The sequence below is a fragment of the Tenrec ecaudatus genome, chromosome 10 (assembly GCF_050624435.1).
Source record: "Tenrec ecaudatus isolate mTenEca1 chromosome 10, mTenEca1.hap1, whole genome shotgun sequence".
NCBI lineage: Eukaryota > Metazoa > Chordata > Mammalia > Afrosoricida > Tenrecidae > Tenrec > Tenrec ecaudatus.
Window position 1 is genome coordinate 83,890,375 of NC_134539.1, and position 22,363 is coordinate 83,912,737.

The window sequence follows — 22,363 nt, forward strand, 5'->3', positions numbered from 1 at the left end:
GCCCAGTGTCTCGGCTCTCCCTTTGTACACCCCAAATAAAGACACTCTCGAATCTAAAGGGGGTCAGGCCTGGACAAACAGTTCTGTGGACAACAGTCAGAGGGGTCCCTTGTGCAGATTCTCCTGAGGCCAAATCCCAGTGCTTCTGCATCTGCTTTGCAGCCAAAGTTAACCAACTCTGGGACCCCTTCTCCAAATGAATCCTCCCCCTCCGCCATCCCCACCCCAGGTCTGCTCACACAAAGTACGAGGGCACTGTGCCTGCCTAGTTACTAGAGAGGGTTCGGCCCTCCTGCCTTCTTCAGCTCCCAGACCCCTTTCCTGCTTTCCCTCTGTTCACCCCCACTCCACTTTCAGAAAGATGTACTTCCCAAAGACCTCTGCATAATAGTGGCGAATCTGTTTTGATTAGAAGTCCTGAACTCAGGTCCCCCTCCTGGCTCCCAAAGTCCGAGGTGTTTCCCCTTAGGAATTCTGGCCTCCAGACTCCACCAAAGGCTAGAGGTCAGGAGATCAAGCTCTTGACCCCATGCTTCAGGCAGTCCAGTTGGCCCTTCCTCTGCCCTTTCCCCCAGGTAGAAATCCGCCTGGGGGAAAGTCCCCTCAGCCCTCTCATTCTCCTTGCCGCCTCCCAAACCTCCTCCTGGGACACAGAGGGGCTAAATAAGTCAGCGTGGGGGGTGGTGGGGGGTGTTACTAGCGGGAGGGGAGAGGCCGAGGATCCCAGCGGGCCCGCGGAGCAGACCCTGCGCCCCTGCGCCCCGGTGGGGCTGGTGCTCGCTCGCCCCCTCGTGGAAAGAGCCGGCACTGCGGAGCTTCGCGGGGTTGCAGCGCGGAGCCGGCGTCCGGCCAGGCCCGCGAGCTGTCCGTCGGTTTACCCGAGGCCCTAGCGAGCTGGGACTGGGAGCAGAAGGCCGGGCTTTGAATACCTATGTCTCTCTGGGTCCCTAAAAGGATTCAAAAGAGAATCGGGAGCGGGAGGATGGACGCCTAGGTCTCTCGACCCCCACTGGGGCTTTCCCCACCTCCTCAAGGGGAAGGAAGCAGCTGCCTCCGGCCGCAGGACAATGGAAGGAAACCAACTAGAAATCATATCCGCCACCTCCCCACCCCGCCCAGCCAGAGGCTCCCTTTTTGTAGGACCCTTTAGGGGAGCGGGCCACTTGCACCCATCGCTCTTACGTCTGAGACCCCACGGTAGCCCACTAGCCTCCCTAACGTAATGGCTCGCGGGGCGCCCTCACTTCTCCTTAACACCGTGCGTGGCTTGCAGGAGTATGGATGGCTAGGTTCACTTTCGTCTGCAACACGCTCACAGAACCGACTCCCCCAAAACCAACGCACCAATTTTCCCTGGCCCACCCCCTCCAAAGATCCAGGTCCCCCTGATCTCCATCCTCGGTGTCCCCAGCTTCCTCCTCAATTCCAGCATCCCCATCCTCAGCTCCACCGTCGGTGGCCCCCTCACTTTTCGCTTACGACCACCCCTCGTTTCGGAGGTCCCGCCCTCAAGCCGGAGACGCCGCCCCGGGACTTGCCAGCTGGAGGGCGAGGGAGGAAGGAAGGATACAGATCCAGGCGGTCACCCCACCTCCACCCCCCGCCCCCGACATCCCGGCCAGATAAAGGCTCTTGGGCCCTGAGGAGAGAGCGACCCCGCCCCCTGGAGAAGAGAAGCCGCAGCCCCTGCAGGACGGGGGTAAGAAAAGTGAGGCTGAAGGGTCCAGGCTCCTGGGGGTCCTGAGAGAGTTTGGGGCTGGCTGATGGGAGGTACACTAAGGACCAGGAATTGGGCTAAACTAAGGATCGGGGACCAGATGGAGGAGAGTTCGGTAGTTGGGGAAAGGAGCTTCGACTGAGAGTTGGAGATGTGTGTGGGTAGGTAGGCTGGGATAGACTTAGGTGCGCGGCGAGTGCGAGGGGAGTTGAGGGTACCAGAGAGGGACTGGGGGTCAAACTCGGGGCACTGTGTGCCGGATCCACCACGCTCCCCACCGACGCCGGGGTGTGGGAACCTTCATCCCTCCCAAGGGCGGTGGGATCTGGAGGAGGAAGAGGAGCGGCCGTGCGTGGTTGAGAAGAGAAGAAATATGATGAATTAAGTGAGAGCGGGTGAGCCGAGGCCGGGCCTCTGGCTAGCTACACCTTAGAAGGGAAAAGCCGTGGAGTCTTCCAAACCAGACCTGCCTGGACCCCTGAGCCCCCACCCCACCCCACCCCCGCCCTCGGCAGGCCGGCGTCGCTATGGGCTCCTCGGCAGGTCCAGAGGAGGCGCTGGGCTACGTCCGCGAGTTCACACGCCATTCCTCCGACGTACTGGGCAATTTGAATGAGCTGCGCCTGCGCGGGATACTCACTGACGTCACGCTGCTGGTTGGCGGGCGACCTCTCCAAGCGCACAAGGCGGTTCTCATCGCCTGCAGGTTCTTAGCGCCTGGAGGGCGGGGCCAGAGGAGGGGCGGGGCCATCAGTCCCACCGGAGTGAATTTGAATCTTACCCAGAGAAGAGGTGGAGCTATCCAGAATTGGGGCGGGGTGATGGTGGGGGAGGCGGGGCTTCTGGAGGTCTGGCTTTGTAGAGTGGCTTGAACCCTTTGTTTTCCATCCCCTAACCGAACTTCTCTGCCCTCTTTCCAGTGGTTTCTTCTATTCAATTTTCCGAGGCCGTACAGGAGTAGGGGTGGACGTGCTCTCCCTGCCCGGGGGCCCCGAAGCCGGAGGCTTTGCTCCTCTGCTGGATTTCATGTATACTTCGCGCCTGCGCCTCTCTCCGGCCACCGCCCCAGCTGTCCTTGCAGCTGCCACCTATTTGCAGATGGAACATGTGGTCCAGGCATGCCACCGCTTCATTCAAGCCAGGTGAGGAAGCCTTGGCTCAGTACAGCGTAGGTGAGGTGGTGCCCCAAATATCAAAGGGCAAAGGCCAAGGTTAGCCAATAACACTAATATCTATGAAACTTTCCCTAGCTATGAACCTCTGGGCATCTCCCTGCGTCCCTTGGAGGCAGAGCCCCCCACACCGCCAACAGCCCCTCCGCCAGGCAGTCCCAGGCGCTCCGAAGGACACCCAGACCCACCTACTGAGTCCAGCTGCAGTCAAGGTCCCCCCAGTCCAGCCAGCCCAGACCCCAAGGCCTGCAATTGGAAAAAGTACAAGTTCATCGTGCTAAACTCTCAAGCAAGGAGTCTGTCAGGAGAGAAGAGTTCTGGTCAACCTTGCCCCCAAGCCAGGCTCCCCAGTGGAGATGAGGCCTCCAGTAGCAGCAGCAGCAGTGAAGAAGGCCCCATCCCTGGTCCCCAGAGCAGGTACACAATCTGGAAGTAAGGCTGTGAAAAGGCCTTGTGTGGTCAGGAGATTGGGGGTGGGAGGCCTATCAAAAGTGCAGCCTCCTAGCAATACACTCGGCTGCTAAATGAAAGGTTGAAGGTTCAGGGCCACATCAGGAGAAAGATCTAGCTATCTAATCCCAAATTAGCAATAGCCATCGAATGCCCTATGGAGTCGGCCTCTGACATGCATAGGGTCGCTGTGAGTCAAAATTGACTTGAAGGCAACTGGTAGCCTTAGGGAGTAAGGCCAGGCTTACTTAATAGGTGGGACTCTGGCAGTCGATTGGGAATGGCTCATTGGCCGGTTACTTACTCCAGAGAGGAAGGCTTTGGTTGTGAGTGAGTGCTTCAGGGAGAATCCCATGTAATCACCTCTCTTAACCCTTTTCACGGGGCCTTGCCATCTACTAGGCTCTCTCCAGTTGCTGCCACCATACAGTTCAAATCTGGAATGCCAGCCAACACCCCCCATCTCCTCACACCCCAGGCTCACGAAACCACTGGATCACCCTCTAAAGGGGCTAATCCACCACCAGGTGAGAGCCCCTTCTTCCTGACTTTTCTCCTGCCAACTGCTTCTGGCCACATTGGGCCAAAATGTTTCTGGAAAGGCCTATTGCAATGGTTCCTCACCTTGATTGCCAATTAGAATCCCTTCGGGACTTTTTGGAGCCCTGTGGGGGTAGTGTGTTATGTAGCAGTTCACCTCCACCAGCTACTCTGCAGGCGTAAGGTGAGGCTTTCGGCTCCCATTCATATTTGCAGCCTCAGAAACCCACAGAGGCAGTTCCACTCTGTCCTATAGGATCTTCATGAGTCAGCACTGCTTGATGGCAGTGAGTTTGGAGTGTGGGAGACCTTTGAAAAAATCCTGATGCCCAAGCCACATTCCACAGATCAGAACATCTGGACGTGGGAACCAGGCACCCTTATCACACAGTGAGCAGCAGAGTTTGGGAAGGCCCAGCAGCCCCTGCAGGGCTGAGTTTTCTTCCCAGACTTTGGCTGGACCTCTCTGGCATGCCAGCCATAGAATGATGCGAGAGGAGAGAAAAAGAAAGCTCCATCCACTAGTAAGGCCCTACTCGGCCCGCCACCACTAATTGAGAGGAGAGACGCCACAGGTGTGAGGTCACTCAGTTTGTCCTCTTTTCAACCATGTGGCCTTGGGCATGCTGAATGGGTCCTAGAAACTTTAACTGTAAACTGGGGGAGAGGAAAAAAACAAACAAAAATAAAAACCCTACCGCAGTGTGGTTTGAGCATTCGCTGATGACTGATGAAGCACTCTTGCCATTCCCCCCTTGCCTGCCCAGGAATGGACTGTTTCAGCTGCCAGAAGTGTGAGGCTATGGCTGGGGGTGTGTCAGGGCTGGACCCCTTGACTCATGGGCAGGAGGACAAGCCCTTTAAGTGTCAGCTGTGTCGCTCTGCCTTCCGCTACAAGGGCAACCTGGCCAGTCACCGAACCGTGCACACAGGTAGTAACCAGCTGGGAGAAGAGGGCCCTGGGACCTTTCTGGCCATGAGTGTGTGGGGCCGAGGCCCTGACTAACCTCCACTCCTTGCTGCCTGCAGGAGAGAAGCCCTACCACTGCTCCGTCTGCGGCGCCCGCTTCAACAGGCCCGCCAACCTGAAGACACACAGCCGCATCCATTCGGGAGAGAAGCCTTATAAGTGTGAGACGTGCGGCTCCCGCTTTGTGCAGGTAGGGAGCCAGCCTGTGCAGGTAGGGGCTCCCGCTTTGTACAGGTAGGGAGCCAGCCTGTGCAGGTAGGGGCTCCTGCTTTGTGCAGGTAGGGAGGCAGCCTGTGCAGGTAGGGGCTCCTGCTTTGTGCAGGTAGGGAGGCAAACCTGCAGGAGGGCCGGCAGGGCCATTTCTGGAGGGCTCTGTCTCTCCCAGAAGCTCCATCTGAGATCTCCTCCCCTCCCAGGTGGCGCATCTACGTGCCCACGTGCTGATCCACACTGGGGAGAAACCCTACCCTTGCCCCACCTGTGGGACTCGCTTCCGCCATCTACAAACCCTCAAGAGCCACGTCCGCATCCACACGGGAGAGAAGCCTTACCACGTGGGTATCTGTTCTGACCCATAGCTTAGATTAAAAGGACCTTCCGCCAACGCAGGGACAGAGCTTTTGGCGGGGGGTGGGGGGGTTGCAACCCCTAGATCTTTTGAAAATAGGCAGGGCCTAGAGGAGTCCAAAGGGGCCCTGGTGGCATAGTTGTGAACGTGTTGGGCTGCTAACCTCAAGGTCAGCAGTTTGAAACCACCAGCCCACTCAGGGAGAAAGATGGGGCTTTCCATTCCCGTAAAGAGTTACAGTCTTAGAAACCCCATGGGGGCAGTTCTACCCTGTCCTATAGGCTGGCTATGGGCTGAAATTCACTCGATGGCAGCGAGAGGCGTCCAGGAGCCCTGGTGGCACCGTGAGTTAAGCATTGGGCTGCGGAACCTTGCCGTATGCCCACCAGCCACTCCCTGGGAGAAAGGTGCAGCTGTCTGCTCCAGTGGTGATATATAGGCTCTGAAACCCCAAGTTTGGGTCTACTCCAACCGATAGGGTTGCTGAGTCAGGGGGGTCTGGAGTATTCTGTGGTGATTGGGATCAGGGTTGGGGGTGGGGAAGGACAGTGATGACACAGAAGTTAATACTCGAGGTTGTGGCCAGCAGTAATTTGCCCTAGAGGAGGTAAAGAAACAGAAAAGCCAACTGGCTGCCCTAGGTGAGTTCCAGCCTCTGGTGCCTCTGCCCCAGCAAAGTACATTGTGTTTCAAAGGGCTTTCAGGGCCCTGGGTGGCCTCCTGGAACAGATTGCTAGGGCTTGATGCTGTGATGCTCTGGTTGAGTTCCAACCCACAACCTTTTGGTGGGTAGCCCAGTGCCACCCAGAGGCTGGCTGCTTGGTGAGGGAGAGGGAAATTAGCAAGTGGGAAACCTTTCCTAAACAAGGTGGAAGTAAAGGTGGGGGAACCTCTCCAAGGTTGCCCGTGTTGGTGTGGGAGGACATGCAGGCTTCACATCCTCCCTTATTGCAGAATAAAAGGCAGCTGGGGCCGGAGGAACCTGACATTCTGTTCTCCCACAGTGCGACCCCTGCGGCCTGCATTTCCGGCACAAGAGTCAACTGCGGCTACATCTGCGCCAAAAACACGGAGCTGCCACCAACACCAAAGTGCACTACCACATTCTAGGGGGCCCTAGCTGAGGCGGGCCCAGGCCCCCTTTGCCTCCTGGAAGCCAGGATGCTGCAGGCTCAGGCCTGGCTTCTTCGGGGTCACACCATGTCAAGGGAGTGAGCAAGGCCTCAACAGTATTAGACGCTGCACCGCCACCTGGATTTCTCCCCCCCCCCCCCCCCCCCCCCGGGAAGAGCTGGGGTGGCAGGTCCTGGCTAGATCTGCCTCTGTTTTGCTGGTCAAAACCTCTTCCCCACAATCAGAATTGCCTTTGAGGAGAGAGCAAGCTAGGGGAGCAGAGAGATTAGAGGTCTGATTGCCCTGGGGCAACAGCCCTCCACCAGAGCCCCCCCTCTCATTCGGTTTCTGTGTAAATATAATTTATTGAGGCCTTTGGGAGCCACCCAGGCCTTCATTCAATTGTCTTTGCCGTCCCACCCCACCCTTCCACAGTTGGGGTTAAAAGAGACCCGAAATGCAGCATGGGGGGTCACAGCTCTGCTGGCAGAGATTAGCCTTTGGCTCGCCTTTGGCTTGAGTCTTTTGTATTATTGTTGTTATTGTCATAACTTTCACCTTTGGAGTGAGTGCTTCTGTCTCCTGTCTGTGTGCCTGGTGGTTTCCTTTGTTCTGTCCCTTCACTCCTAGGTCGGTATACTTCTCCTTTGCTCCAGTGTAGTGTATCTAGGCCTGGAGACACAGACGGGCATTGTAGAATTGGGTCAGGAACCCTCTCTGACAGTCTGGACATTTCCAGGTTCTCTAGCAGGCTAGAATTGGACCTAGGTTTTCTACTGTTTTTCAAGGTGACCAGAACCTTGCTGGTGAGCCTGAAATGGAAGTGAAATGCCCCCTAGCGGCTGTAGGTATGGAAGTTGATAGTCCCTGCAAGGTGGTCCAGAGACTCATCTGGGTCTGGTTTCACTGCAGTTGTGAAAACACAAGTCTATAAGTCTGTTGTGACCCAGGAAGGGGTTTGAGTGAGCCCGTAATCCTCCCAGGGAGGCCTGTTCTGGACTCCCGGTTGATCATCTCATGAGAAAGAAGTCTAAGCTACTTTATTAGAAACGATGTAACTTCTGGTTCTCCTAGGGGAGAATTACAAAACTCTACCGTGACTAAACCTGAGGTATAACCCATCCTTTACTGAAAAGGCATCCAGATTTTGAAAGGTGCTTTGGGCTGCCACCTGGGAGGGTCCCCTTCTTCCTGGAACACTTTTGTAGGTATTGTCTGGCCGTTCCCCTTTGCCAAGAGAAGTCACAGGTGCTTGGTAGCTGCCTTACCTGAGAAAGGCTAGGTCCTGTGACCCAGTCTTTTGGTCCCTGCCTTCTTGTTTGGACCCAGAGAATGCACTGGTACCTTCCACAGGGAGGGCAAGGGAGCCGAGTTTCATTCTGGAATTGCTGTAACTTGTGGTTGATGTTATTGATGGGTTCTAAGGGTTAAAGAGTTGATTGCGATTGACTGACTGATGGGCCAAAGGCCCCTAATAGCTGAAAGGTATCCCGGGAGGATGGAGAGTTGGTTGAGGGGAGCAGTTTTGGGTTTGGGCCAAGTCAGTGGAAAGTTAGGAATGGGTTTGCCTTCTGGCTGGGCAGAGTTTCTGGAATGTCACATGATATTTATTTACTGTCCTGCACCTTGGTGCCTGAGGACGTATTTGAGTTTGGGGTGAGGGGTAGAGGGTAAGGAGCACTTTTGAATTGGTGGAGTGGAGCTTCCTCATGACAGGTCACTTGGGGACTGGTGCGAGCGCTGATTGTAGGCCTCTTCCCTCTCACGCCCCATGGCCACTGGGCAGAATTGGAGGCGGAATGAGGGAAAGCAGGGGAGAAGCCCGAGAAGGAACTAAGGCTTGTATTCAGCAGATTGTACGGTCAGGTGGCGAGGGCCTTAGCGGATGGGAGGGGGAGGACTACAATCAAGAAGGTAAATCTTGTAAGACCAGATTCTTGGAATAAAGAAGGCTCTCAGTGTTGTCTGGTGTGTCCTGGGTTCTTGCCGATGGAAAAGCTGAGGGCCGAAGGAAGTGGGAGGGAGGGCTGGTGAAGAGGGCTCTGCCCGGCTGGATACCGTGGTGGATTCTGCACCCCCTTGACCATCCCATTCCACCGGCCTTTTCAAGTGGCTCGTGGTCCCCTCCTCCCCGCCTTTCCCTTCCGGCTTATTGTGTAGGAACCTGTGACTTCATGAAACTTCTCCGGAGCCACCTGCATCCGGCTGCTCTGAAGTCACTTCCTGCCTGAGGTGTGGGGGGCATCAGGGAGAACACAGAAACCCACCAAATAATCATCGTAAGAAGCAGGAGGGATGGGTCTGTGCTGGGAATCTTAGTGCTTCAGGGATGAAGTGGGGGCAGTGGACAGGACTGGGATCTTGTAAAGGTGACGGGGGCTGCGGGGCAGCCGGGAGAAGCTCTTTCTTCCAGAGTTCGCAGTTGGGGCTGTCATTCTCAGTCTTTTCAAACCCATCGCCTGGACTTAAATTTTAAAACAACACCCCCCAAAAAAATTAACGAAGGGGAGGAAGAAACTAAACTAAAGCCTCTCTCCTCCAGCCCCCTCCCCACTACCATGTACTGCTTGACTGAAAATGTCAAAAACAGCTAATGGTAAGAAACCCTTGACTAAGCTTTTTAGGGCATGGTTTTCTAATCCAACAGTGCCCCACCCCTCAAATCCCACCCCAAACAACAATCTTCAAAATTAGATTATATTATCATTTCCAATTAGCAGATGAGGAAACCAAGCGTGCATTGACGCTGAAGAGTACACTCTTTGTCACTATGTTATACGGCCATACCCATTTCTGCATTTTTGGCAAACTAACAAAAGTTTTGACTGTTTAGAACAGATTGGCGCGGGGGTGGGGGCGGAGGGAGGGGAGTGCAGGAAGCAGCTGAGAATACTTATTTTTATTTTCCACATGTAAAATTATAAGTCTCAGGTGGCTTTTTAAAAAGCTGCCCATCTTCCCTCCTCTCTTCATCCTGCTCTGCCTCTCTGCCCCGTCTGGGGATTAACCCTTAAATCCAAGCGTTCACGGTCCAAGGAAGCTGGAATTCTAATGAAGCCCAAGAGGAGCTGACTTGGGCAGGCTCATAGGACAGCTCCTTAGTCTTTACCTCAGGGAGGGCAACGGGGACTAGGAAGTGGCTATTACTAGAGTGCAGAAGAAAATGGTCCAGCCAGCCCCAGTGAGGTGGGGGTGGGGGGCCCTCTGTGAACTCAGGGCTGCCCTTCCTCTCAGTTATTTTTGGTCACTGTGACCTGTAGGTTTCCAGTTTCCACAGGGAGTCCACCAGCCCCTTCCCCTTCTCCCTTCCCTAGTTCCCTCCGGAACTAGGAATCTTGGAATCTAGATACCTGGAATGTGATTAGAGCTTCATCTCCTAACCCGCCCTCTGTCATCTTCATCGCCAAGGACTTGCGACTCCTGGGACCCTCATGAAGCAGCTTTCCATTCCTGAACCAGTTTACCCACCAGCCCCCCTGACCTTCCCAGCGCTCATTGACTTTTTTAAAAAAATCATTTTATTAGGGGTTCATACAACTCTTATCACAATCCATACATCGATTGTGTAAAGCACATTTGTACATTCATTGCCCTCATCATTCTCAAAACATTTGCTCTCCACCTAAGCCCCTGACATCACCTCCTCATTTTGCCCCTGTCTTTTTACACGCGGGTCTTGGTACTGATTGCTGAACGAATTGGCCAGATTAAGGACTAGTGGAAACAGCCGCCTAGTAGATCCCTAAGTGACTGGTCCTTATGTTCAAAATAACCAAACTCACTCCGATTCTAACTCGGAGCGACACAATAGGATAGAATAGAATTGCCTGCCGCTTTAGGTTTCTGAGACTTTTTACAGGCGTAGAAAGCCTCATCTCTCTCCAAGGAACGGCCGATGGTTTCGAACTAGTGGCTTTGCTAGTCGCCGCTAATCCTCCGCTAAAACCCCCTCTTTACGCATGCTCCCTCCTCATCGCGCAGGCCCCCTCCCCTCCAGAACAAGACCCTAAACCCCGCCCTACCTTTAGGCCCCACCCCCTGCTCCTGAATGCTGCTGCTCATTGGTGAGTTGTGGACCAGGATGTTGGCCCGGATGGACCAGGTGCTGACAGCTCCAGCGAGAAAATAGATCATCGCAAGGGAGTCTGGTGCGTCCCAGGGGTGTAATCTAAAACCCTCTGGGTGCCAGACCAAGCCTTGGCCCCGCCCCGACCTGCAGGGCCCAAATCTCAGTTTTCCAGTCTTGGCCAGCGGAGCCACGCCCCCAGTAGCTTAAAGAGAGGCCAGCGCCCGCCAGGTCTCGCCTCCCGCGGCGCCCCTCTTGGGCAAGGGCGCAGGCGCTCATAGCTGTTCCTCGGGCAGCTTTTTAATCCCCCGTCACTCCCTTCGTCTCTGTCTCTACCAGCCTCTTCAGCCCGGAGCTGCCCGCCTGGGGGTGTGGGGGGATTGGGCAGAGGTGGAGCGCCCTGAGCCTGGTGCCTTGGCGACAGCCCCGTGACCACTCAGATGACGCGCAGGGCTGAACCCCCAGACGGGGGCTGGGGGTGGATGGTGGTGCTCTCGGCGTTCTTCCAGGCGGCACTGGTGTTCGGGGTGCTCCGCTCCTTCGGCGTCTTCTTCCTGGAGTTCGTGGCCGCGTTTGAGGAGCAAGCAGTGCGCGTCTCCTGGATTGTCTCTATAGGAATTGCGGTACAGCAGTTTGGGAGTGAGTGCTGCGCTTGTGTCCAGAGTCCGGTGTCCCTTGGAAGGGAGACTGGATGTGGTGGGGACAAGGCGGGGATGGTGAAGGAGGAGATGCTGGGGAAGGATGTCTGAGAACTTGAAAACCAAAAAAACAAAACAAAACCAAAAGCCCTCCTCTTCCCTAGGCCCAGTGGGTAGTGCTCTGAGCACCAAGTTCGGGCCCAGGCCTGTGGTGATGACCGGGGGCATCTTGGCTGCATTGGGGATGCTGCTTGCCTCCTTTGCTACCTCCTTAACTCACCTATACCTGAGTATTGGGCTGCTCTCAGGTGAGACCCTGGGCAAGAGGGGGGAACTAAGATGCTTGGGTTTTTTGCCGCGGGGGCTTTTCCCCCTGCTCCTTCCAAAAGGCTGGGAAGTATGGCTAGAATTGATGTGCAGATGGGAACTTTTAGGGCAATGACTACGAGATGCAGTTGATAAACCAGGGTTGGGAAATGAGGGTAATGGGTTAGAATATTCGTGGGACGGAAGTGGAGGCGTGAGAACTATCAAATCGTGCCAGGTTCGGTGAAGTGCGTAGCATCGCCCTCTTTACAGACGAAGCCAGGCTTTTTAAAAGGGGATGCAAGTTGACAAGTGAAGGTCATCCTACCAGATCTGGCACCCCTCCGGACTAGTTCCTTTATAAACCTGGTCTCTAATCCTCCACTATGCCATCAGATATGTCGCCTCCATGTTGCAGATGAAGTGACTGAGGCGGAGAGGTTCAAACACCCACCGTTACACAGCTACAAGGTTTCAAAACCAAGACTTTAATCCAGCCCTTGGAGACTGCTAAAGCCGGGCTACTTTCTGCTGCTGGGCAGTGCTGGGACTGCTGGAGGCTCTGGGGCCCCCTAAGTCCCTTAACCTTTACTTCTTTTTTGGCAGGCTCTGGCTGGGCCTTGACCTTCACTCCGACCCTGGCTTGCCTGTGCCGGTACTTCTCTCGCCGGCGCTCCTTGGCCACAGGACTGGCACTGACGGGTGTGGGTCTCTCCTCCTTTGCCTTTGCCCCTCTCTTCCAGTGGCTGCTCAGCCACTATGCCTGGCGGGGGGCCCTACTGCTGGTATCTGCCCTCTCCCTCCACCTGCTGGCTTGTGGTGCTCTCCTTCGCCCCCTCTCCCTGGCTGAGGATCCCACTACGGGTGGCCCAGGGGCCCAACTCACCTCCCTCCTCCATCACGGCCCCTTCCTCCGCTATGCTGTTGCCCTCACCCTGATCAACACTGGCTACTTCATTCCCTATGTCCACCTGGTGGCCCATCTCCAGGACCTGAACTGGGACCCATTGCCTGCTGCCTTTCTCCTCTCAGTAATTGCTGTTTGTGACCTTGTGGGGCGTGTGGCCTCTGGGTGGCTGGGGGATGCAATCCCAGGCCCTGTGTCTCGACTCCTCATGCTCTGGACCACCCTGACTGGGATATCACTGGCCCTGTTTCCTGTGGCCCAGGCACCCACAGTCCTGGTGGCTCTGGCTGTGTCCTACGGCTTCTCATCAGGAGCCCTGACACCCGTGGCTTTCTCCATCCTGCCGGAACTGGTGGGGACTGGAAGGATATACTGTGGCCTGGGACTCTTGCAGATGGTAGAGAGCATCGGTGGGCTCCTAGGAGCCCCTCTGTCAGGTAAGGGGGATGAGGTTATCAGGTGGGCCAGAGTCTCAGATTGCACAACTGGAAGGGATGACGGTCACGTTAGGGTGGAAGTGAGTATCAGCTCCAGTCTTGCACAACCTGCCTGGCTGTTCATAACAGCCCTGAGATGGAAATGGAACCCTGGAGCAAAGAAAACAGGTGAGGGGATTGAGTGGAGCGACACAGGGAACTGAGCATAGCCCTTGGCTGCGTGCTTACATCTTGGATTTTCAGTGGACTTGGCTGGACCCGGCCACACTTAGCATGCCACGATAGCTTCCTTGGCCCACTGGGCCCCAGCCCAAGTGTCTGAGCCTTCTGGTCAAAGTTCTGGCTCAAGATACCAGAACCTTCAGACCCATAACCCTTTCCTCTAACGATTAACTAAAGTAGACAAGAGGCCACCGTTGTCAGAAAGGCGCAGGTTTGGCTAGCGCCATGTGAATCCCCAGTCCCCAGTGATCCGTTCGGGGGTCTTTTCTGAAAGCCCGAAAAGAGTACAAATGACCCTTTGAAGCCCCTTGGGAAACCAGAGAGCTCCGCCCAGTCCTACCTTAGGAAAGGCATTCTCCCAAGATGGGTGAACGAAGGCTTATTTTCTTGTCTCCTCCCCAAAATGTGTCTTTCGTTTACTTCAGCCCCGGGGAACAGATCATTCATGTGTACTGTTTCTCTCTCGCACCCCAGGCTACCTCCGAGATGTGACCGGTAACTACACGGCGTCTTTTGTGGTGGCCGGGGCCTTCCTCCTTGTAGGGAGTGCAGTTCTGGTCACCTTGCCTGGCTTCTTCTGCTGCTCCGCATCACCTACCTCCAGGTCCCAAGACCTTGGAATAGAAACCCTGAAGACCAAAGTCCCCCTGCCCAAGGAGGGGCTGGAAGAGGATTGAGCTCCAAGGGAGGGTGACTAGGCCCGGAGAACACGAGCTCCCGGTCTTTTCTTCCCACCCCATCTTGGCCCCCGTGGAACCACAGTGCCTTAGGCCTCTTGATCGGTGGTCCCCAGAGCAGGCCTGGGATGCACAGGCCACACTGCAGTTTGCTGAGGGATTCTTACCTCGCCTTGGCTTCGGTCCTCAACCTCTAAGGATCCAGAACTCAGCCTGTGGAATCAGCTGTGAAAATCAGAGGCCAGGAGGCTGGCCGTGTTTTACATGGGATCTTGAGAGTTGCCTTTCAGTTTCTTCTGTGATGACAAGGATGTGTGGGACACAGAAAGTCCCATGGAGATAAAACTGATAAAGGTACTGGCTCATAAATCCTAACTTCCAGCAGGGTTGGGATCTGTCCACTTGGTTGGGCTAAATGGAGTCATGACTAGAAGGGCTGGCATGCAGAAGCTCTGACAGACGGCCCAGAGCATTGGAACACTGAACTCTGCACTCTGGATACCTCCCACCTTCTTACCTCCCTCTGCCCCCTAATCCCCTATGACTTAGAAAAGAAATTAAGGGGGGGGGGGATGGGGGGAGCGTCACTTAGAAGGACGGGAAAGAGCTGGGTCGGTGCTTCCTGTATTTTCCGCAGGCCAGTAGCAGAAGAATGACCTCTAGATCCCCAGGTCAGAAGAAACGACGAGACTGTACCTGCGAGCACCCCTAGTTTCCCTCCTCCAACAGACTGAATTTGACTGGCAGACAGCATCCCAAAGAGTCCCTGTTCTGATGGCCACGATGTAGCAGAAGAAGACTCAGCAGGCCAGCCAGGCAGACCCCCTTTTCTCCTCCCTCAAGGCCTATCCTGTTTGTTTTCCACCAGGTTTTTTTAATATCTTACATAGGATATATTTTCTAGGGCCCCAGATTGGCTAACAGTGGAGCTTTCGAGGGGAAAAAAAAAGAATAGAAATTCTTTATTTGGGGAACAGCTTAAAGAACAAATACTCAACAAGTGGTATCCAGAGTCGGTTGTGGGACTTTGGAAGAGAGGGGAGCCACCTGCACCTGAGGATTGGGAAGCAGCTCCCCCATCTCGGTGGGTGGAGTGGCTGGACTTGAGGCTGGACCACAGGAGGGCAGCGCCCTGGGCATCCCCAGGTAGATGAAGCTGCCAGTGAGGATGAAGGAGCCACATATGAGGAAGGAGGCGCTGAAGTCTCCAGTCTCGTCCTTTAGGAAGCCTGAGAGCAGGGGTAAAGGAACTTAGAGGCTTGGGACCCCAGGGACAGAGGGAAGTTAGGAGTGGACCTGCTGGCTCAGGGCCCTTACCTGACAGGGGAGGACCCAGGAGCCCCCCGAGGCTCATCAACATCATCACCAGCCCGGTGGCCTGCACAACACCTCCAATGCCCACTAGCCCTGGAAGCACCCCAAAAACCAGCGGGGCATAACTTCCAGCACTCAGGCCATAGGCCCCCGCTGCAACCATTAGGGGTACCCCCCACCCATCGCTCCCCACCATCGGCACTAGTCCCACTGCCAGCAGCCCCAGGCCAGTCAGAGCCCCGAACACCACCAGCAGCCGTGGGAGCGGCACCCAGCCCTGGTCTGCCAGCCAGCCGCTTACCAGGCGGGCGCCTGCATCTCCAACCGCAGCCACTGCCACCACCAGGGCAGCCCCATACCCCCCCAGACCCCGGTCTAAGGCGTGGGGGGCCAAGTGCACATAGGGGATGAAGTATCCACACCCCACCAGGCCGGTGCCCAAGGCAAAGACCGTGAAGGCGGGGCGCGTGAAGAGATCCAGGCCAAAGGCTGCGAGGGGTCCTCCAGAGGAAGCCCTAGAGTCGCCAGGGAGTACCAGAGGTCGCAGCAGGGCGCCACAGGGGATAAGGTGGAAAGTGACAGCTCCCAAGAGGAGCAGGGCGCCCCGCCAGCCGAAAGAGTCCAGGAGGTGCTGCAAGGCTGGCGCCAGGAGTGTGGAGACAGCCCCATTGCCGGTAAGTGCCAGGCCCATGGCCAGGACTCGACGGCGGGAAAAGTAGCGAGAGAGGGTGCCCAACGCTGGGGCGAACACCAGGGCCCAGCCGGAGCCTGCAATTGGATAATGCAAGGTGAGGGTATGGGCCAGGGTGTCCGCTCCCAACATGCCCAGCTGTGATCCCCGCAACCCACTCCCACCCTGCTCATACCCCTCCCTAAGGCCCCAGGCACGCCACCCCCACCTTCTCACCCACGAAGAGGCCCAGGCCGAGATAGAGGTGCAACAAACTTCCAGCAAAAGCCGAAAAGACGAACCCAAGGGAAGTGAGCATGCCCCCAACCATCACGACAGGGCGCGCCCCCCAGCGGGTGCTCAGGGCGCTGCCCACTGGACCTGGAAGGGGGCGGGGTCTGTGGAAGGCACGCCCTATGGCCTCCGTCCCCTCCCCTAACTCAGCCCAACACTCCTCATTGGCTGTGTCCTGTCTTAAGCTCCTCCCCCGGCCTAGTGGCTTCTCCCTCTGTCCTCCAACACCAGCTGCACTCTCCAGCGCTATGTCCCATTCCAAGCCGCACGCCCTATCTCAGGCTGATAGGTCCCCAGGCAGGTCCCCATCGCTACACTCTCGTTCCCCCCTCCCTCCTAGGGGTCCCCCTCACTGGCTGCCTGTTGCACGGCCAGGGTCAGGGCGCTGATCCACGCAATTTCCTGTGCGCTCCGGTCGAAGTGCTCGGCAAAATCAGGGAACGTGAGGCCCAGGGAACGCAACACCCCATAGGAGAGCCCATTCACCGCGAAGGCGGAGGCTACCACCACCCAGCCCCAGCCCCCATCGGGGGGTCCGGCCGGCTTGGGGGTCATCGCCGCCTGCAGGGGTGGGGAAACACCTATGAGCGTGGACTCCAGGACTGGACTTCCGATAGAGATGCGGCATCCCCGAGACTCGGCCTCTAGCTGCCACCGTGGGTGCACACGCAGGGAAGGGGCAGGAGGCGCTGAAACCGGGTCTGGGGATGGCGTTTCTGGGTCCACGCGAGGTAACGAGAGGAGACACCCTGGTACTATGCTCACCCCCCGCTCCCCTTCGCCACCCTTTCCCCTTACCCGACCTCTCCGGTGGGAGGAAGGGGAGGGCGAGAAAGATCCGGGCCGGGCGGTCGCCCCCAGTGGGATCGAGGGCCGCCGAGGAGGTGTCGAACTTGAACCGAATCTCTAGGTAAACACAGATTACCACCGGGGCCTGAGCCACCTGGGGCCGTGGGGGAGGGGTGGAAGGGAGGGAGGGCGGGGGCAAGGTGAGACGGTCAGCCAATCCGCGAAGCTGCAGGTGAGGAGAGACGCCGAGTCCCACGGGGATTGAATTATCCACACACGCCCCCAGCCCCCGGGAAGGCAGCGGCGCCCCGCCTGCTCGCGCCCACGCACCTGCCGGCTCCTGCTCGCCGCTCACCGCGGAGACGGAGACGCGAGAACCGCGTGCAGCCCCCAGCTAGACCAAGGGGCCTTCAGGAAGGCGTGGAGCCAGGGGCAGTGACCCCAGCCTGAGACGCTGTGGTTCCCAGGGAGTGCTATTCAGGACCCAGTAAATCCTCAGGCCTCAGACGACTGAGCGCCTGCTCCAGGCTCCACAATAGCATGCCCTCTAGAACCTACAGGCAGGAAGGGGTAGAGGACGCCTCCCACCTGGTTAGGAGGACATGGGATGTGCCAGACATCTGTCTTGGTTATCTTTTCAATAGGTTGCCATTTCACCCTCACAGCCCTCTGACAAAGGCGTCATCCCTATTTTAACGATGCCGTGGACTCTGACCCAGAGATGTTAGCTGGCGGGCCCAAAGTCTCCCAGTTGAAAAACATTTGAATTTTTAAAAACCAATAGAAATATATGAACCAGCTCTAGGGGAGCACAGTTCTACTCGGACATACCAATCAGAATCCACTCCACGTCTCAGCTGGTTTGGTGTTTGTTTGTTTGTTTAGTGTGGTCATTGGCGGGGGAGGGGTGAGCAAGGGTGGTTATTGGTTTGGGTATAGAAAAAAATCTTGGGGATAGGGAAAAAAAGTTCTAGATTAGAAAACAATCTAGTTTTAAAATGTAAGAAATCAAGGGAATTGAACCAGATACTGATTACTCGGGGGGGGGGGGGGAACTTGAGGAAAAGTATGCTTAACTTTAGCTATTTAAGTAAAGAGTGGTGGTCTTTGGTTTAATTTTTAGCTCACTATATAAAATTCTTGGTCACTCATGATTGGGCATTGGATCGGCCAAAAGCCACAGGATGGCAGTGTTTACCATTTGTTGAGAGGGAAACCAAGCTGCTTAGGGGTGGAACTGTGAACCTAAAAACCACAACCTGACCTTCCTTGGCTCTCATTGTCTTCTGGAAGAAAATTAATTTCTCTACTTGGGGTATAAGGCCCACAAATGAAAAGGTGGACTCAAGTTACCTTTCCATTCACTCACCCTTCTCTCTCTTGGACCTGCCTCTCACCAGCCATTTGCCTCTCACCAGCTCCAGGGAAGGCCCAAGATTTTTCTCACACCTGAATTTTCACACATTTCCAGGTGTCTCCTTGAAATGCCCTGGGTGTGGTACAGGAACCCACAAAAGTTCACTGGCCTGCCAGTAAACACTAGGAAAGTGGCCTCACCGGTTTCTCCAGCAAAGGATATTGTTTGTGAAGGTCGTGGGGTCACTGGGTTCTTAGCCACACCAGGGTGCCCTCCTGGGAGCCACTTCCGGAAGGAGCTGACTGAGGACTCTGCCTCTAACTCAGTGTGTTACCAGGTTGGGTTGTGTAGAGAAACAAACCCATAGATGTATAAGGAAGTATTGTATATGAAGCAATTTTATGTCAAGCAGCTCCTGGCCCAGTCCAACTCAAGTCCCTGAGTCCCTGGACCCCTCTTTAGTCTCACGTAGCTCTTGACTGATGATGCAGAAAGGTGAAGTGGATAGCAGGGAGATCCCAGGCTGGTGGGTGCAAAGTTGTGTTGATCCAAGGTCCCGGGGGAACACACGTGGCAGAGTGCTGACAACTCCCAGGGTTCACTGACAGCTCCCACATGGGACTGGTCCTGGAGGCAGATGCAGAATCCAAGCAAGCAGGAAGGTACAGGGAAGGAGAGAGAGAGATTGATGGTCTCCCGGTGGCTCTCCTAAAAAGGCCACACTCACCAGGAAGGAACAGTCCAGCTGTGATCTGAGTGACAGGCTAGACTCCATTCTACACTGTCAGCCGGGTCCCAGTTGACATAACATCTAACTGCTCCCCAGGACATGCAGACGGACTCCCTCGCCGTGGCGCAGCACTTTAATTCCTTACTGCTGCTGTGATGGGCCGCAGTGGGTAGATGGAAAAGAACAGACATTTATTCTCTCACTGTTAAGGAAGCTAGGAGTCTGAGGTCAGGACATCAACTCCAAGGGAAGGGTCTCTCAGTGAGCTCCAGGGGAAAATTCTTCTCCCAGCCTCTCTAGTGCTCTGCTCGGCATGACCTCCACATGACATCTATTTCCCCCATTCATCCTTGCTTTCTCTTGTGCAGTCTACTCCTTTAGAGTTCTAAACATAATTGGTTTAAAACGCACCCTACACAGACATGGTCTCCTTAACATAACAAGACTGTCCTTAAATCCCAAATGGAATCCCATCCATGAATATTTTACAAAATATATACAAAAACATCTCGCTGCCATTGAGTTGATTCTGACTGATGGAGACTGACAGAATAGAACTACCTCCTTTGGGAGTCTGAGGCTTTCAATCTTTATAGGAGTAGACAGCCTCATCTTTTGCCTGTGGAGCAGCGGGTGGGTTCAAACTTCTGACCTTATGGTTAGCAGCTTAATGCATAAACTTTCATGAGCAGAAGGGTTAGGATTTACAACACATATGGATGGGCGACACAGTTCAGCCCATACATAACACAGGGCAAAGAGGAGACTGGCCCCTTGGGATCTGGGAACTGTCCCAATGTTGCGATACTAAAGAACCCAGAGGCGATCCGGGACCTTGGAATTGGGATGATTCCTTGTAAAATAGCACATTTCTCTCTTACCCCACACTCCCCCAAATATTCTTCCCCTAAATTGTAACTACTGTTCAAGTTTGGGTTTTGTTTTGCTGGTGTCATGGTGGTGCAGTGGTTGAGTGCTTGCCTGCTCACTGAAAGATCAGTGACCAGCTCTGAGGGAGAAAGACCTGGCGCCTGGCTCCCACGAAGACGACCGTCCAGGAAGCCCTGTGGGGCAGTTCTCTGAACACAGGGTCTCCAGGAGCCAGTGGTGACTTGACACCATGGCAATGCTCCATCTTGTGGCGTCTCTGGGGGTGCAGTTCAGCAACCACTGCTGCCCCAAAGGGCGGTGGTCCACGTCCATTACCTACTTCTGAAGGTCACACAGCCGCTGAAGATGCTACAGAGTCCAGTTCTACTCTGACACACACACGGGCACCACCAGAGGCGCCTTGGGAGAAAGAGCTAGTGGCCTGCTTCTGTGTTGTCAGTCGTTGAAGGTCTATCTACTCGGACCACAGAAATAAACAAATAGAAGAAAAAGAAAGAACCACCAAACAACAACAAGAAGAAACCCCTGCTTTCATGGAGCTCACAGAAGTGGGTGACAGGTAATGGACAACATAAGTACGATTTTGTGTCCCATGGTAATGAGTGTTGTGGACAAAAAGAGCCACTCCCAAGGAAAGGGGGAGAGGGTGGTTTTTTACAGGGAGACAAGGAAGGTCTGACTGGAAAGGTGATATCTGAGCCAGAGTTGAAAGTGGGGAGGGAGCTCGTCATGAGGAACTCTGGGATGCTGTGTTATCCAAGCAGGCAGCTTGGCAAGTACCAAGCCCTAAGGTGGGAGGAGGGGCACCAACTCGCTGGCCTGTAGAGAAGCAAGTTCAAAAGGAGAAGAGCAGTTAAGTCCTAAAGGAGAACGGGGTTGCCAATTCTTTGGGGCCCTAGAAGCTCTTGTTAAAGGAGTCCCTACAGCATGGATGCTGATGGGCTATGCATTTGGCTGTTAATGGAAAGGCGGTTGGTTTAAAACTACCCCGCCGAGCCTCAGGACAAAGACCTGCTGAGCTGCTTTCTGGAGAGTCAAGCAGCCCTTGACAAGGCTGTGACGCAGAGGAGCACACCACGAGTTGGAATTGAAGCAACTGGTTTGGTTGGGAGGAGGAGGGGTGTCTTTTGCATCTGGAGATAATGTCGCTTTTGTCGAGGTTGGAAGAAAGGACTCCTGAGCTAGATCTTCTGGGTGAAATGGGGACCATCAGGACCACCCGGTGGGCTGGGAGTGAGAGTCACTGTGTACACATTGGTAAGTGCCTGAAGCATGGTGTGTTCTCTGCCGGCGCTGCAACACTCACCGCAACAGGGAGGAACCTGGCTAGACCCTACCTCGCAGTTCAGCTCCTCCCACCTGACTCCTTCCAATGCCTCCCACACTGTCGCACGTTAAATGAACACATTTTTTTTTAGCTGTGGCTTTATGATGCACTTGTCTCCTTAGCATTTTCCCAAAGTCCAGAAGACAACGTGTTCCTCCCTATCCGGACTCCAAATGCAAAACAGAAGAAAGGTCAAAATAAGTGTCAAACCTTTGATACAACTCCGAAACCCAGCTCACTGCCATCGAATCCATTCCAAGCCATCAGAGACCCCATAGGAGAGGGTAGAACTGCCCCTGTGAGTTCCTGAGACTGACTCTTATGGGAGTGGAAAGCTCATCTTTCTCCCACGGAGTGACTGGCAATTTCGTAAGGTGAGCAGCCCCATGTGTCATTTATTTAGCACCACCTACCAAGTGTTTACCGACCCCGGCTGTCTTCATTCCTGAGCGCCCCTGCAGCAGACATCCCACTCGCGAGGGACTTTGACATAGAGGATTATCCTGTCATAGTTTAGGAGGCCAGACATTCGGAGTTAACCTGAGGAGAAAGTGCTCCCTTTCTGTCAGCTGGAGAGAAAGGGCCTGGTCCCCTTGCACCATCTAGGGGCCCAGTGTTTCTTGAAGATCTCCATGGGAAGACATCAGTCTTCCCCTCTCACTCACTGCTATCGAGTCAATCCCTGCAGGACAGGCTAGAACTGCTTCTGCGTCTTTGTCAAGGCTAGACATCCTTATGGGAGTAGAAAGCTTCTGCTTTCTCCGGGTGGTTTTGAACTGCTGATCTAGTGGTTAGCAGCCCCGTGCACAGCCCATTCCACTACCGGGGCTCTGAATGGTCCCCTAGGTCTGGGAAAATATTCATTCCACTCGCAGCTCTTCTTTCTTGGTGGTTGTTAGGTTCCTTCTCTCTGATCATTTCTCTCTCCCTTTATCTTTTGTAAGAGAAGTTGTATCCTGCCATTGTCATTTAATGCTTCCTGCTCTGTTCAATAGTTTGCCCTTAGAATCTTTCAATATTGCAACTGCAGGCTTCAATTTGTTCTTTGAGTTCTTTTGGTAAGATGCTCTGAGCATGCTCTTCTTTTTGCTTTTCTAACTCTAGGTCTTTGTGTTAGGATATTTAACTTTGCCTTCTTGAGCTGCTCTTTGAAATTTTCTGTGAAGAAAATTTCCTCATTTCATCCATTTGCCTTAGTTACTTTATGA

The 22,363-nt window shown here is 54.9% G+C and overlaps 3 protein-coding genes across 4 annotated transcripts; 2 read left to right on the forward strand and 1 right to left on the reverse strand.

Annotated features, from left to right (window-relative positions):
• The first annotated feature begins 2,244 nt into the window (after window positions 1-2,244).
• Window positions 2,245-6,541, forward strand: BCL6B (BCL6B transcription repressor). The gene is made up of 8 exons (XM_075559105.1): window positions 2,245-2,423; window positions 2,638-2,859; window positions 2,968-3,306; window positions 3,742-3,866; window positions 4,647-4,811; window positions 4,909-5,039; window positions 5,266-5,403; window positions 6,422-6,541. The coding sequence occupies exons 1-8, from the start codon at window positions 2,245-2,247 to the stop codon at window positions 6,539-6,541; spliced, it is 1,419 nt and encodes a 472-aa protein (XP_075415220.1).
• Window positions 6,542-10,631: 4,090 nt separating this feature from the next.
• SLC16A13 (solute carrier family 16 member 13) lies at window positions 10,632-14,748 on the forward strand. 2 transcript variants are annotated; one of them, XM_075560793.1, is made up of 4 exons: window positions 10,632-11,235; window positions 11,399-11,542; window positions 12,147-12,884; window positions 13,581-14,748. In XM_075560793.1, exons 1-4 carry the CDS (start codon window positions 11,037-11,039, stop codon window positions 13,781-13,783), a joined length of 1,284 nt encoding a protein of 427 aa, XP_075416908.1. In that variant the 5' UTR covers window positions 10,632-11,036; the 3' UTR covers window positions 13,784-14,748. The 2 variants fall into 2 exon arrangements, with proteins under 2 accessions (XP_075416908.1, XP_075416909.1); XM_075560794.1 differs by having other exon boundaries at window positions 11,102-11,219.
• A 1-nt stretch (window position 14,749) lies between these two features.
• Window positions 14,750-16,616, reverse strand: SLC16A11 (solute carrier family 16 member 11). The gene is made up of 4 exons (XM_075560791.1): window positions 16,415-16,616; window positions 16,005-16,148; window positions 15,101-15,865; window positions 14,750-15,012 (listed from the first exon to the last, which is right to left on the reverse strand). The coding sequence occupies exons 1-4, from the start codon at window positions 16,614-16,616 to the stop codon at window positions 14,777-14,779; spliced, it is 1,347 nt and encodes a 448-aa protein (XP_075416906.1). The 3' UTR covers window positions 14,750-14,776.
• Between the last annotated feature and the right edge of the window lie 5,747 nt (window positions 16,617-22,363).

Coding starts and splice junctions, on each gene's coding strand:
- BCL6B (XM_075559105.1), top strand. CDS start 2,245: ATGGGCTCCTCGGCAGGTCCAGAGGAGGCGCTGGGCTACGTCCGCGAG. Junction 2,424..2,637: donor GCGGTTCTCATCGCCTGCAG/GTTCTTAGCGCC, acceptor CCCTCTTTCCAG/TGGTTTCTTCTATTCAATTT. Junction 2,860..2,967: donor CACCGCTTCATTCAAGCCAG/GTGAGGAAGCCT, acceptor AACTTTCCCTAG/CTATGAACCTCTGGGCATCT.
- SLC16A13 (XM_075560793.1), top strand. CDS start 11,037: ATGACGCGCAGGGCTGAACCCCCAGACGGGGGCTGGGGGTGGATGGTG. Junction 11,236..11,398: donor TGCGGTACAGCAGTTTGGGA/GTGAGTGCTGCG, acceptor CCTCTTCCCTAG/GCCCAGTGGGTAGTGCTCTG. Junction 12,885..13,580: donor CCTAGGAGCCCCTCTGTCAG/GTAAGGGGGATG, acceptor CTCGCACCCCAG/GCTACCTCCGAGATGTGACC.
- SLC16A11 (XM_075560791.1), bottom strand. CDS start 16,616: ATGACCCCCAAGCCGGCCGGACCCCCCGATGGGGGCTGGGGCTGGGTG. Junction 15,866..16,004: donor CGGCCTGGGCCTCTTCGTGG/GTGAGAAGGTGG, acceptor ATCCAATTGCAG/GCTCCGGCTGGGCCCTGGTG. Junction 15,013..15,100: donor CCTGGGTCCTCCCCTGTCAG/GTAAGGGCCCTG, acceptor CCCTGCTCTCAG/GCTTCCTAAAGGACGAGACT.